This window comes from Cordyceps fumosorosea, assembly GCF_001636725.1.
Source record: "Cordyceps fumosorosea ARSEF 2679 chromosome Unknown scaffold_25, whole genome shotgun sequence".
Taxonomy (NCBI): domain Eukaryota; kingdom Fungi; phylum Ascomycota; class Sordariomycetes; order Hypocreales; family Cordycipitaceae; genus Cordyceps; species Cordyceps fumosorosea.
Window position 1 is genome coordinate 115,857 of NW_017387325.1, and position 11,134 is coordinate 126,990.

Below are 11,134 nucleotides of genomic sequence, written 5' to 3' on the forward strand. Positions count from 1 at the left end.
GTGGGGGGGGGGGGGGGGGCTGATGGGTAGCACCGCAGCCCGAGAAAAACGAAAGATTTCAAGCTGCCGCCGACACCTCCTCGGGACGACAGAGATGCGGGCGGCGAGGCCATATGCAGCAGGCTGAACTGTTGTAGAACGGCCGCACGACGCATGTCGGAGAATACGACGACGCGCGAGCAGGGATGACAAGGCACGCATGTGTGAGTTGTTCAGGGAGGTAGTAGTGGTGGTGGTCATGCACGACGAGGAGGCTGCAGGGCCCAACGGGCGGTCTCGTGCGGTCTGGAAGTGTTGTTTATTATTTCAACTCAAGTGAGACGCGCCGAACGGAAGGGATCATATATCCAAAATATAGTGTATTGTCGTAACGGCCTCAAATCTCACCAGCCGCTTCGCATACCCCATCTAGACTACCTCTCATCGTCCATGAACCGTAGCCTTGACATCCCCTCCTCTCCACATCCCCCCCCCCCCGTGCCCCTCCGCCGCAAAGTACTCCCTGATCTTCTCCCTCGCCACCTCCACCGCTGCCGCATCCTCCACCGTGCTCGGCACCGCCACCGGCCTCTCCAACGCCCCGCGCGTCGCGTTCTCCGCCAGCTCCCGCAGCACCCGCCGCAGCGTCTTGCCCGAGCGCGTCTTCGGGATCATGCCGCGGCCCTGCACCACGCCCCCGAGCGTCGCGATCGCGCCCACCTGCGCCCGCACCAGCGCCTGCACCTCCCGCGTCAGCGCCTCGTCGGGGACCGCCGACGGAGGGTGCGGGTGCGTCGACAGCGTCACAAAGGCAAACGGCAGCTGGCCCTTGAGCGCGTCGGGGATGCCCACCACGCAGCACTCGGCCACCAGCGGGTGCGAGGAGACAGCCTGCTCGATGGCGCCTAAGATGAGAAAAGAGATTAGCTTGCGTGTATTGAGTAGTTCCCCGGTCGAATACATACCACTGGACAACCGATGCGCGCTCACGTTGAGCACGTCATCGTTGCGGCTCATGACATGCACGTAGCCCTCGTCGTCGATCAGCCCCGCGTCACCCGTGTCCATCCACCGCCCGCCGAACCTCTTCAGGTAGCTCCTGTAGAAGCGCGCCTCGTCGCCCCAGAGCGTGCTGAACGCCGTCGGCGCCAGCGGCATGCCCAGCACGATGTTCCCCATGCCGCCGCGCGGCACCTCGTTGCCCTCGTCGTCGACGACGCGGATGTCGAAGCCCGGCATCGCCTTGCCGGCGCTGCCCGGCCGGATCTCCGGCGGTCGGTAGCCGCGAGGAGGCTGCGCGCGGATCTCCCGCGCGGCGTGCGGCGCCAGCGCCCGGCCCGTCATTGGCGAGCCCACCTCGGTCGACCACCAGTTGTCGATGACGTGCGCGCCCTCGGGCGCCGCGTGCTCGTCCAGCAGCGCCTGGTACGCGGAGATGAGACTCGGCTCGGAGCGCTCGCCCGCGAGGAACAGCGCGCGCAGCGAGCGCAGCCCGCCGCGGCGGCCCACCTCCGCCAGGCACCGGTTATCCGGGTCGTCCCGACGCACCGCGCGCAGCGCCGTCGGCGCCGTGAAGAGCGCGTTCACCTTGTACTCCTCAACGAGACGCCAGAACGCCGACGCGTCCGGTGTGCCGACCGGCTTGCCCTCGTAGAGCACCGTGGCCGCGCCGGCCAGCAGCGGCGCGTAGACAATGTAGGAGTGGCCGACCACCCAGCCGACGTCCGACGCCGTGCACATGACGTCGCCGGGGCCACGGATGCCGAACAGGTACCGGATAGACAGGTTGAGACCGACCGCATGGCCCGCGCTGTCGCGGCGCACGCCCTTGGGCGCGCCCGTCGTGCCGGACGTGTGGATCACGTACGCGGGGTCGCCGCTGCCGACGGGCACGCAGTCGGCGCGGACGCCGCGGTCCCGGGCGCTGCGCACCCACTTCTGCCACGACGACTGGCGCACGCGGTCCGTCTTGCCCCAGCGCAGCTCCTCGCGCTGCCAGACGATGGTGCGCCGCGGCGGGTGGGCGGCACGCTGCAGGGCCTCCTCGACGAGCGGCCGGTACGGGATCGGCGGCTTGGAGCCGTCGATGCCGCACGACGCAGTGAGCAGCAGCACGGGTCGGCAGGCGTCGATGCGCTGGGCGAGGGCGTTGCCGGCGAAGCCGCCAAAGACAACCGAGTGGACGGCGCCGAGGCGGTTGATGGCCAGGATGCCGATGATGGCAGCAGGTATCATGGGCACTGAAACGGTCAGCACAGATTGCATTTTTTAGACCAAGAGGAGGATACTTACTATACAGCATGACGACGTCACCCTTGTTGACGCCTTCTTGGCGTAGGGCGCCAGCCAGCGTCTCGACCTCGTCGAGGAGCTGCTTGTATGTGTACCGAGCCTTGGTCTTGGTGACGGGGCTGTCGTAGTAGATGGCAACATCGTCGCCGCGGCCGGCGAGCACGTGCCGGTCGACACAGTTGTAGCAGGTGGACAGCTCGCCGCCGGGGAACCACTCCCACGAGCGGTACGTGCTGCCGTCGTCGTCGTCGCCGCCGCCGTCGACGGTCCTGTCAAAAGTACGCAGGGTAGCGTCGGGCTTCTTGTGCCAGTGCAGCTGCTCGGCCTGGCGCGCCCAGAAGTCATCGGGGCTCTGCAGGCTCTCCCGCAGCGTCTCATCCTGGAGGTGCTGCATCTTTCTGGTGCGCGGGTGGACGACGGGGAGGGCGATGCGGGAGGACATGGGCCGTCGGCAGGAGATTTTGATTTTACTGATGGTTTTCGTGGGCTTGTTATGTCAGACGTGTGATCATGGTGATGCAGGCGAGGGAGAAAGGACAAAGGGGGATGCTGGGGAGAATTGAAAAGGCTGCCAGCAAGATGATGGTTGCTGGGATTATATATCTGAGAAGCTCGTGTGGGGGCTCGGCACATCTGGCAGCCAATGGGGGCGGGCCGGTTCGATTCGCGGCGCGGCTACTATGGAGAGATGGAGAGCCAGCCGGCTACATCCCCGCTTCTCCAGCCGAGCTTCCTTTTCCCCGGACTTGTGTGGGAATGGGGAGCCGGATTTTGAGGATGCTTTTCTGCCAATTGTCGCGTTTCTTTTTCTAGTGTATATACCTCTTGTTGCGGCCTGCCAGACTGGTTATCGATAGTGGCTGTGCAAATTGCTGCTGTGGCGGCCCAATGATGGGAATGTCGCGGGTGGTCAGTCGAACCAAGTAGATTGGCAATGATGAGTCTGAGTAATCTTCCGAGGTTGTGCAATCAATATTCTCCGTTCATTTGCTCCTTTGGTCTGGCGATCTGGCATATCTCGGAATGCATATTAATGCAATGCGGGTCAGATCACTGAGGATGAAACAAGTAGAGTGGGTGGTAGCAAGGCTGGCGTATGCATCAAACAATCATCATGCGCATCAGATAATCACGATTGCCCATATTATGCCATCACAGGACCATCAAGAATTCCACGACAGCTTTGTGAGTCGTTGCAAGATTACGCGACGGAACTATACAATGTATGTCTAGGGTAGCAGGAGGTCATGTAGTGGCCTGCCTGCTAGTAGCGCGTTTGATCATCTCTGCAGCGAGAAAGCTCAAAAGAGCACGCAAAACCGTAGAGAAACGGCCCTTGACTGATACCAGGAGCCCTATCACCGTTCGTTTTTCGCTACGGCTGGTTGGCGATTAGAGTTCTGCCGCGCGCTGGCCTAGTAGAATGCCGGCGCGTCCAACCATCTCTGCGTAGCGCAAGGTGCAAAGCCCAGTGTTCGACAACTTGTGCCTTGTATCAGGTAACTATGCTGGTGCGACGAATGCGCTGGCTCGACGCGGGTTGCACAAAAGAACGCACGACAGAGCTGGATGTCGTACCCCGTCACTATCAGTAGCTGACCATTATCGGCACCGTTGACGGCCGTGGCTTGCGCCGAGCTCTTGGGGAGACCTCGTGTACCCCGTAGATAAGACCGCTGGGTAGCTATGTAGTCATGTTGGCTGCAACTCGGTGTTGCGCGTGGCCTTGGCTTGTGCGTACTGTAATGGGAGACATTGCATCATTTGCTTAATTGTACGGAGTAGTATTTGTTGGTCAGTCATTCCATGGAAATGTACTCCGTACATCGTGATAGAGCGAGACACTGCCTTTCTTCATCTCGTGTTTGAAATTTGCCCAAGCCAGGCGCGCCCCGCTCTGTAATTTCGGGTAGGGCGGGCCAAGAGGCTGGATTGGCGGCGACAATGTCGACAGCGGGCGCAGCAAGTCATTGACGACTGCTGTGATGAATTAGATCAAGGACGAAACAAGTCACAGGTCACAGGCACGCAATCAAGAAAAAGAGTAATAGTCGGGCCAAAACTGGCTTTTTGCTGCCTGTCCAGTTACAATACAGGCTCGAGCAAGATGATACGGGAAAGCCAGAAAACACCCAGAGTTTAAAAATCCACAGCACTCCTAGAAGAGCGCAAGACATCCACAGAAGCGAAGATCGTGGTGAAAATGACTTCTAATTATAGTTGTCGAGACATAGGATGCTGCAAGAGGCAGGACAGTAACCCAAGTACTCCTAGGCTAGGAAACCATTCGATGGCCCCGACCACGAAAAAGACCGCACACATACAGACGTGCTTGACGTGGCGAATCCCCCTCGAGCCGAGAAAAAAACAAAATATACAACTGAAGTGCCTGGAGCAAGCGTGGCCGATATATACTCCACAGCGGCGAGGACCCAGAGCAGCATTATTATGTACCAATTCTCCAAGTCGTATGTTTTGAAGACACAGGCGCCAAGATACCCATTGCTACCAACCATAAACCAAAACCTTATCAGACCAGAGGCTGGCCATCGAACCCCCAACTCAAACAAATGAAACCAAAGGTTTGATGTGGATGGCGAATGATTTGGTTAATCGATTTACAGAAGGGCAGCGACGAGGCCGACGAGACCAGCGAGGGCAGGGACGGCCTTGGCAGCACCAGCGGTGGGAGGGACGACGGCGCTGGGGGTAGGGTTGACGGGGACCGTGTTGTTGGAGCTGGGGGCGGGGGCGGGGGGAGCGCCAGTGGGCTTGGGGCTGTTGAGGTGTTAGCAGGGATTTCTGCATCAATGATTCCTCCATGCCCACGGATGTGGATGTGAGGACATGTCAAGATACGTACCAGTTGTGGCAGATAACAGAAGAGGTGACCGTGACCGGGCGGGTGATGGTGCAGGGGCACTCAGAGATGGTCAGAGTGGTGGGAGCGGTGACGGTGTAGGTCTTGGTGCCGTGGGTGATCTGGGTAGCCTCGGGGCAGTAGGTGGTGTAGACATCAACGACCTCGGTGGTGACGGTAACGTTGGAGTAGGCAGAGGCACCAGCGGCGACGGCGAGAACGGCAGCGACGGAGAACTTCATTTTGTCGGTATTAGGTTTTTTGGACTCGAAAAGTTTCGAAAATTAGGTTGTGATTGTTTGGAGTAACGAATGAAATTGACTGAAGAGTCAGGGTATGTAGTATAGCAATGAGCGAATGTATGTGGGTGAAGAGGAGAAGAAGGGGAAAGGAGTGAGAGAATTGCAGGAGAGCGTTTTTTATACGGGAGGGTAGGGAGATGAGGGGGGGGAGCCAGGCCAGACCAGGCAGGCAAGTTGGCAGCGGCAGGTGGGCAGGTGGACAGGCCCGGAGAAGCCAGGCAGGTGCGTGTGTGGAGGAGGATGCATGGCAGGCACGGCAACAGGGCAGGGCTGGTCAGCAGTCAGTCAGCCATACGATACGAATAATCTTTACCAGTACAAACGCCCAGCCAGCCAAGCACAAGCCAACTGTTGCCCAACAAGTCCTGGTACCAACTCATCGTGCGAGCAACTATGTACCAGTAAGAATGCTACAAAAGAGGAGCTGGCCACCGCCGACCCGCCGGACCGCTCAGTCGGCCAGGGGCAGTCGACAAGGATGGACAGGGGCAGACAGGGGTGGACAAGGACGGGTGGAGCCCGCTCAGGTACGCGCGCATTTTCAGTGGCTGCCCAGTCTTGCCCAGTCGCGGTCAGTCTGGCGAGATGATTTCCTGCTCCAAAAAAAGGAAAAACCAAACCGCTTGCAAAATGACTAATAAAAGCAGTTGGACGCGGTCTTCTAGTTAGGTTCAAATGGCTTTATTAGCCACTGCTTTTTTTTTTATCGGATGTCTGTAATTGGTTTGCGTTTGGTTACGCGCCTCGTCAAGCCCGTGATGATTATTATTATTATTATGCGTTTGTCGGCCGCCAGCCAAGTCGCCGACGGTCCAGGTGGAGCGCCAACGGCTTGCTTGGATGCCAGCGAACCAGGCTGGAATTTATGCATCGCGATGAGGTCCAAGCACCAAGACACAGACGGTGAGCTTTGTATTGGTCTCGCAGCCTTTTCGCGTGGGCGCGGAATTTTTGTCGAAACAATGGCATTGAGCACGAGGCGCCGCTGACGGGCGACACGAAAGTAGCGACAACGCGGGAATCCTTGGATCCTTGAATCCTTGCACTGACTGGTATCGCTACAGATAACGGAGAAATTGCAGTCAGCCGTAGTAACCATTTCAGCAGAATTGGAATTACACCTAGACCCGCGGAACGACGAGGGAAAACAAGAGGTCGCCCAGTGCCGCCCCACCTATGCAGGAAAAAGCAGGGAGACGTGTCAGCCGCCGTCGTCAGTGGTCACCAAGTAATTATGAACAAGGACAGAGGCAAAAAGAAGGCGAGAGAGCGCGCAGAGGATTGCACAGATGAAATATGAATATGCAGCCTCAGCCGAAACATGGCGTGGCCGAGACACGCGGGAAAACTCGCCGGTTAATATTACCTTCACATTCACTGCCAACTGCCACTGCAAACTGCCACTGCCAACTGCCAGAAAAGAACCCCCCGTGCTCGCTCTGCCATCCCTCCCTGCGTATCGAGATGGAGAACTCCATCTTTTCCCCGAAAATTGACAATATAAAAATACGACAAACCTATCTTCTCCAGTTTATATTTCTACGGATCTATTAGTATGGCTACACATCCTTGCTTTTTACATGTACAAACAAAAACAAAGGCTGTGCAGCTTCTCCCTTGACACCTGCGCTCTTGGCTGCCCTGTCCAAGCTTCGTCTTTTTCTAGTCTAGGACAAATGCAGTTACTCTCGTCTCCTCTATCAACTCGGCTGCTCATGTGCAAGGTCACGTCCAATAATATCGGCCCTTTGTTCTTCGCTTTCCTGACTCGTCGTATACCAGCTCATTGTCCGTCCCATCCTACCATTCCTATCGACTCGCTACTTGTTATTATTAGCAAGCGTACGCCCTTTTCCCTTTTCTCGGTAGTACTGATGCAATGATTCTTACGTTTTCTTTCTGCCCTTTTTTCTTCAGAAATTCCATCGAACCACACATATCCCTGCCTGCACCGGACAATTTCTTGACCTTGCTTGGACCCCTGTCACCGTAATCTTACCAGAATTTTTTTCCCATCCCAGTTGTCAACGACATGATCTTCCCGTTGACCCTCTACAGCGATCGCGGCTTCGGTCCGCTCGCTGCCTTTTTGCTGTTACTTGCATGTCGAGCTACTACCTAGTTTCGACGTACAACTTTGATGTACTGTCGCCGCAATGTGATATCTCAATCATGCTCAAGGCATATATGCGTCTGGATATATAGCTGCGATTGTTTCCACATCTCCCCAGCCAAAGCCACGCCGCAAGCCATCGGCACGATTTCGCAGTCTAGAACCTCTCCAGCCGAATTCGGCTGCCGCTTTTCCGTCTCAGCCCCCGTCATATCTCATCCTGGCTGGCTGTCTCTGTCTTTCTCATCGATTCATGGAACCATGACTGGAATTCGCTGCAAGAGTCGCTCCTGAACCTAATCTCGCTTCTTGCTTCCTACATGCGAATATTGCTCCTACTGTCACCAACGATGCTGAATCCTGCCTGAATACACTAATGTAAGCGACTTCTATCCATAGGTACCTACGTACCATTGCTTCCTGCTAGCCTCCGCCATCGGACATACAATCACCGACTCCTCGAGGCTTCACGATTTGACCACGATCGTCCACTTGACACGCGACCTGCAGTAGAGATGCACATTCGACTGCCATCGAGCCCTCTGCACTGCATCTAAGCGGAGATAACCAGCTTTGCATCTCAACGTGGAGCTGGCCAGCGCTCCTCCAACTCTTGCATCCCAGGTCTCGCCTGCCAACTTGTGCCTGTGCTTCTGGACAGGACGCAATGACATGCTAGACTAGGCGAGAGCCAACCGGGACGACGACCGGGACGACGACCGGGACGCGCGCGAGGCTGCGCTCAGCACTCCTTAGCCTCAACTCGATGAGAAGTCGGGCATGTTTGCTCTGATATGGGAGACGAACCAGTCTTCCATGGACTTACTGCTAGACCCGGATGTGCCGGCTGGAGTCGTGCGCCCGCGTGCGATTCCTGCGAGATATGACACGCCGAGTGAGCCAAAAAGAATCAAGATCTGCCTTCCAGCTCTCGGCTATTGAAATTTACTCGAGCTCTTAAGATAAAACCCGCTGCCTCGGGTGATGCCGCTCTGTTCATTGCATTTGTAATCTCTTTTGTGGTCTCCGTGGACTGGCGTGGATGGCCATGACTAATCCAACAACCTGCCACGACCATGACCTCACCTTTCGTTCATAAATCGTAAATATGCTTTTACAATTCCTAGGACAATAAAATTCCTGTTTCACATACCAAGAGCCTCATTTTCATACACACACAATCACAAGTCAAGATGGCTGGCACTATGAGAGCAGTTGGTGAGCCTCCCGATCGTCTCGAGCCCCGTCACCCCGCGTTAACCCCACGACCACAGAAATCAAAGGCGGCAAAGGCGAGCTCGACGCCCTGTACATCAGCCCCGAGGCGCGCAAGCCCGTGCCGGCGGAAGGCCAGGTCATTGTCAAGATCCGCGCCTTCGGCATCAACCGCATGGACATCATCCAGCGCCGCGGCAACTACCCGCTGCCGCCACAGGCGCCCGCGACGCTCGGCGTCGAGTTCTCCGGCGTGGTCGAGTCCTTCGGGCCCGGCGACCACGGCGACTTCTGTGTCGGCGACGAGGTCTTTGGCCTGGCCTACGGCGGCGCGTACGCCGAGTTCATCGCCGTGAGCTCCAAGATGCTCCTGCACAAGCCGGCGCACCTCACCTTTGAGCAGGCCGCCGCGCTGCCCGAGGCGTGGATCACCGCCACGCAGGCGCTGCACGCCGTCCTGGGCTTCGCGGCGGGCAAGTCGATCCTGTGGCACGCGGGCGCCTCGGGCGTGTCCACGGCCGGCATCCAGCTGTCGCGGCTGGCCGGCGCCTCGGCCGTCTACGCGACGGCGGGCTCCGACGACAAGTGCCGGTACGTGGTGGACACGGTCGGCGCGACGGCCGCCTTCAACTACAAGACGCAGGACTGGGCCGACGAGGTCAAGAAGGTGACGGGCGGCAAGGGCGTCGACTACATCGTCGACTTTGTCGGCGGCAGCTACTTCAGCAAGAACCTGGACGTGGCGGCGCGCGACGGCCGCATCGTCATGCTGGGCACGCTGGGCGGCGCGCAGGCTCCGGACGTCAACGTCGGCGCCATCCTCTACAAGCGGCTGCGCATCGAGGGCAGCACGCTGCGCAGCCGCGACGTCGAGTACCAGGGGAAGCTGCGCGACCGCCTAGAGCAGTACCTGCCCGATTTTGACTCGGGCAAGCTCAAGATTGTGATTGACACGGTGCTGCCGTGGGAGCAGATCCAGGACGCGCACCGTCATATGGAAGAGGGTAAGAACTCGGGTAAGATTGTGTGCACGATTGGTCTCTGATCTGGTATGCGGAGAGCAAGGTCTGTATACGTATTCATGAGTTTATCGCTAGGTAGACAAGGCAAAAAAAGAGGTTCATCAAAGTAGAGCAGGGCAAGTCGTGTAATGTTAGTGCTCCTTGACCCATTTCAGCATCTGCTCATAGGCGGTCGCCTGCGTATTCTTGATCGAGACCTCTGCGTACTCGCCAACAACCGCGAAGCCTGCACTCCGTTAGCATGCATGATTGCGAAAAGCCGGGCAGCATCCGTCTTACCGTGTGGTACGCCCGGGTACACCTGGACCTCGTGCTCCAGGTTCGCCTTGGACATGGCGTCCTCGCCGAGCGTGCGGACCTCGTCCGAGAACAGCGGATCGTCCTCGACGCAGACAAGGCTCAGCGGCACGCAGACGTCGTCAAAGTCCTCGGGCGCGACCGACGCCGCGTGCGCCAGCGCGCCGGCCTTGATGTACGGACCGGCCGTCGTCGGGCCGCTCTCCTCGTCCACCGCCGGCGTGGTCGTCTTCTTGCCGAGCAGCAGGACAAACCGCGCGCCGACGCAGTAGCCGACGGCGTAGACGCCGTCGCCGTGCTTGACGGCGTCGGCGTACTGGTCGCGGGCGGCGTCGAGGACGCGGTGCAGTACGGGCAACACGCGGTCGGGCGTGACGCGGGCGAGCCACATGTCGATGACGAACGACTTGGTCACCTCGGCGGCCTTGAGCTTGATGTGCTCGAGCCACGAGGAGGTGTCGTCGGCGATGGCGACGGCGCCAGGCGCCGCGTCCCCGCCGAAGATGTCGGGCATCAGCACGAGGAAGCCCTCGGCGGCGAAGCGGTCGGCCTGGATCTGATTGTTGACGGACTGGATGCCCGTGCCGCCCGTGAGCAGCAGCAGCAGCCGCGCGGGCGCGTGCGGGTAGTCGGCCGGCTTGGAGATATAGACCTGGGGAAGCGGAGGCGTTAGCGAAAGGGCTACGGGAGGTGGTGGTGGGAGGTTCGCACGTCGATGTCGTTGAGCTTGATGATTTCACCGGTGGACGACTGGCCAGACGCTGCGCCAGAGGGTTAGCAGTGGTCCGAGGAATGGGCTAGACGGGCCCTCTCACGAGTAGGTCGATCGGTGACGCAATGCTCGCCAGTGACGGGGGCGGCAGCAGCGGGTGCGGGAGCTTCAGCGGCGGGGGCGACTGTCTCCTGGGCATCGCTCTCAGGCGCCCTTGTCGCGTTTTCGGCGTCGGCCATGGTTATAAATAATATGTAGGAAAGTGGTGACTTTGTACAGAGTTATGCACAAACGCCGTTCCACGAGGGGCTACTGGCTGTCATCAAGGTGGCCAAGGCTGCA

The 11,134-nt window shown here is 58.6% G+C and overlaps 4 protein-coding genes across 4 annotated transcripts; 1 reads left to right on the forward strand and 3 right to left on the reverse strand.

Moving 5' to 3' along the window:
- Positions 1-420: 420 nt before the first annotated feature.
- ISF_07904 (acetate-CoA ligase) lies at positions 421-2,713 on the reverse strand (the record flags this gene model as incomplete). The annotated part of the gene is made up of 3 exons (XM_018851507.1): positions 421-884; positions 945-2,219; positions 2,272-2,713. The coding sequence occupies 3 exons, from the start codon at positions 2,711-2,713 to the stop codon at positions 421-423; spliced, it is 2,181 nt and encodes a 726-aa protein (XP_018701246.1).
- Positions 2,714-4,889: 2,176 nt separating this feature from the next.
- ISF_07905 (clock-controlled protein 6) lies at positions 4,890-5,373 on the reverse strand (the record flags this gene model as incomplete). Its single annotated transcript, XM_018851508.1, has 2 exons — positions 4,890-5,049; positions 5,135-5,373. The coding sequence occupies 2 exons, from the start codon at positions 5,371-5,373 to the stop codon at positions 4,890-4,892; spliced, it is 399 nt and encodes a 132-aa protein (XP_018701247.1).
- A 3,366-nt stretch (positions 5,374-8,739) lies between these two features.
- ISF_07906 (Alcohol dehydrogenase superfamily, zinc-type) lies at positions 8,740-9,806 on the forward strand (the record flags this gene model as incomplete). The annotated part of the gene is made up of 2 exons (XM_018851509.1): positions 8,740-8,764; positions 8,821-9,806. 2 exons carry the CDS (start codon positions 8,740-8,742, stop codon positions 9,804-9,806), a joined length of 1,011 nt encoding a protein of 336 aa, XP_018701248.1.
- Positions 9,807-9,914: 108 nt separating this feature from the next.
- Positions 9,915-11,031, reverse strand: ISF_07907 (Dienelactone hydrolase; the record flags this gene model as incomplete). The annotated part of the gene is made up of 4 exons (XM_018851510.1): positions 9,915-10,009; positions 10,063-10,732; positions 10,792-10,841; positions 10,896-11,031. The coding sequence occupies 4 exons, from the start codon at positions 11,029-11,031 to the stop codon at positions 9,915-9,917; spliced, it is 951 nt and encodes a 316-aa protein (XP_018701249.1).
- Between the last annotated feature and the right edge of the window lie 103 nt (positions 11,032-11,134).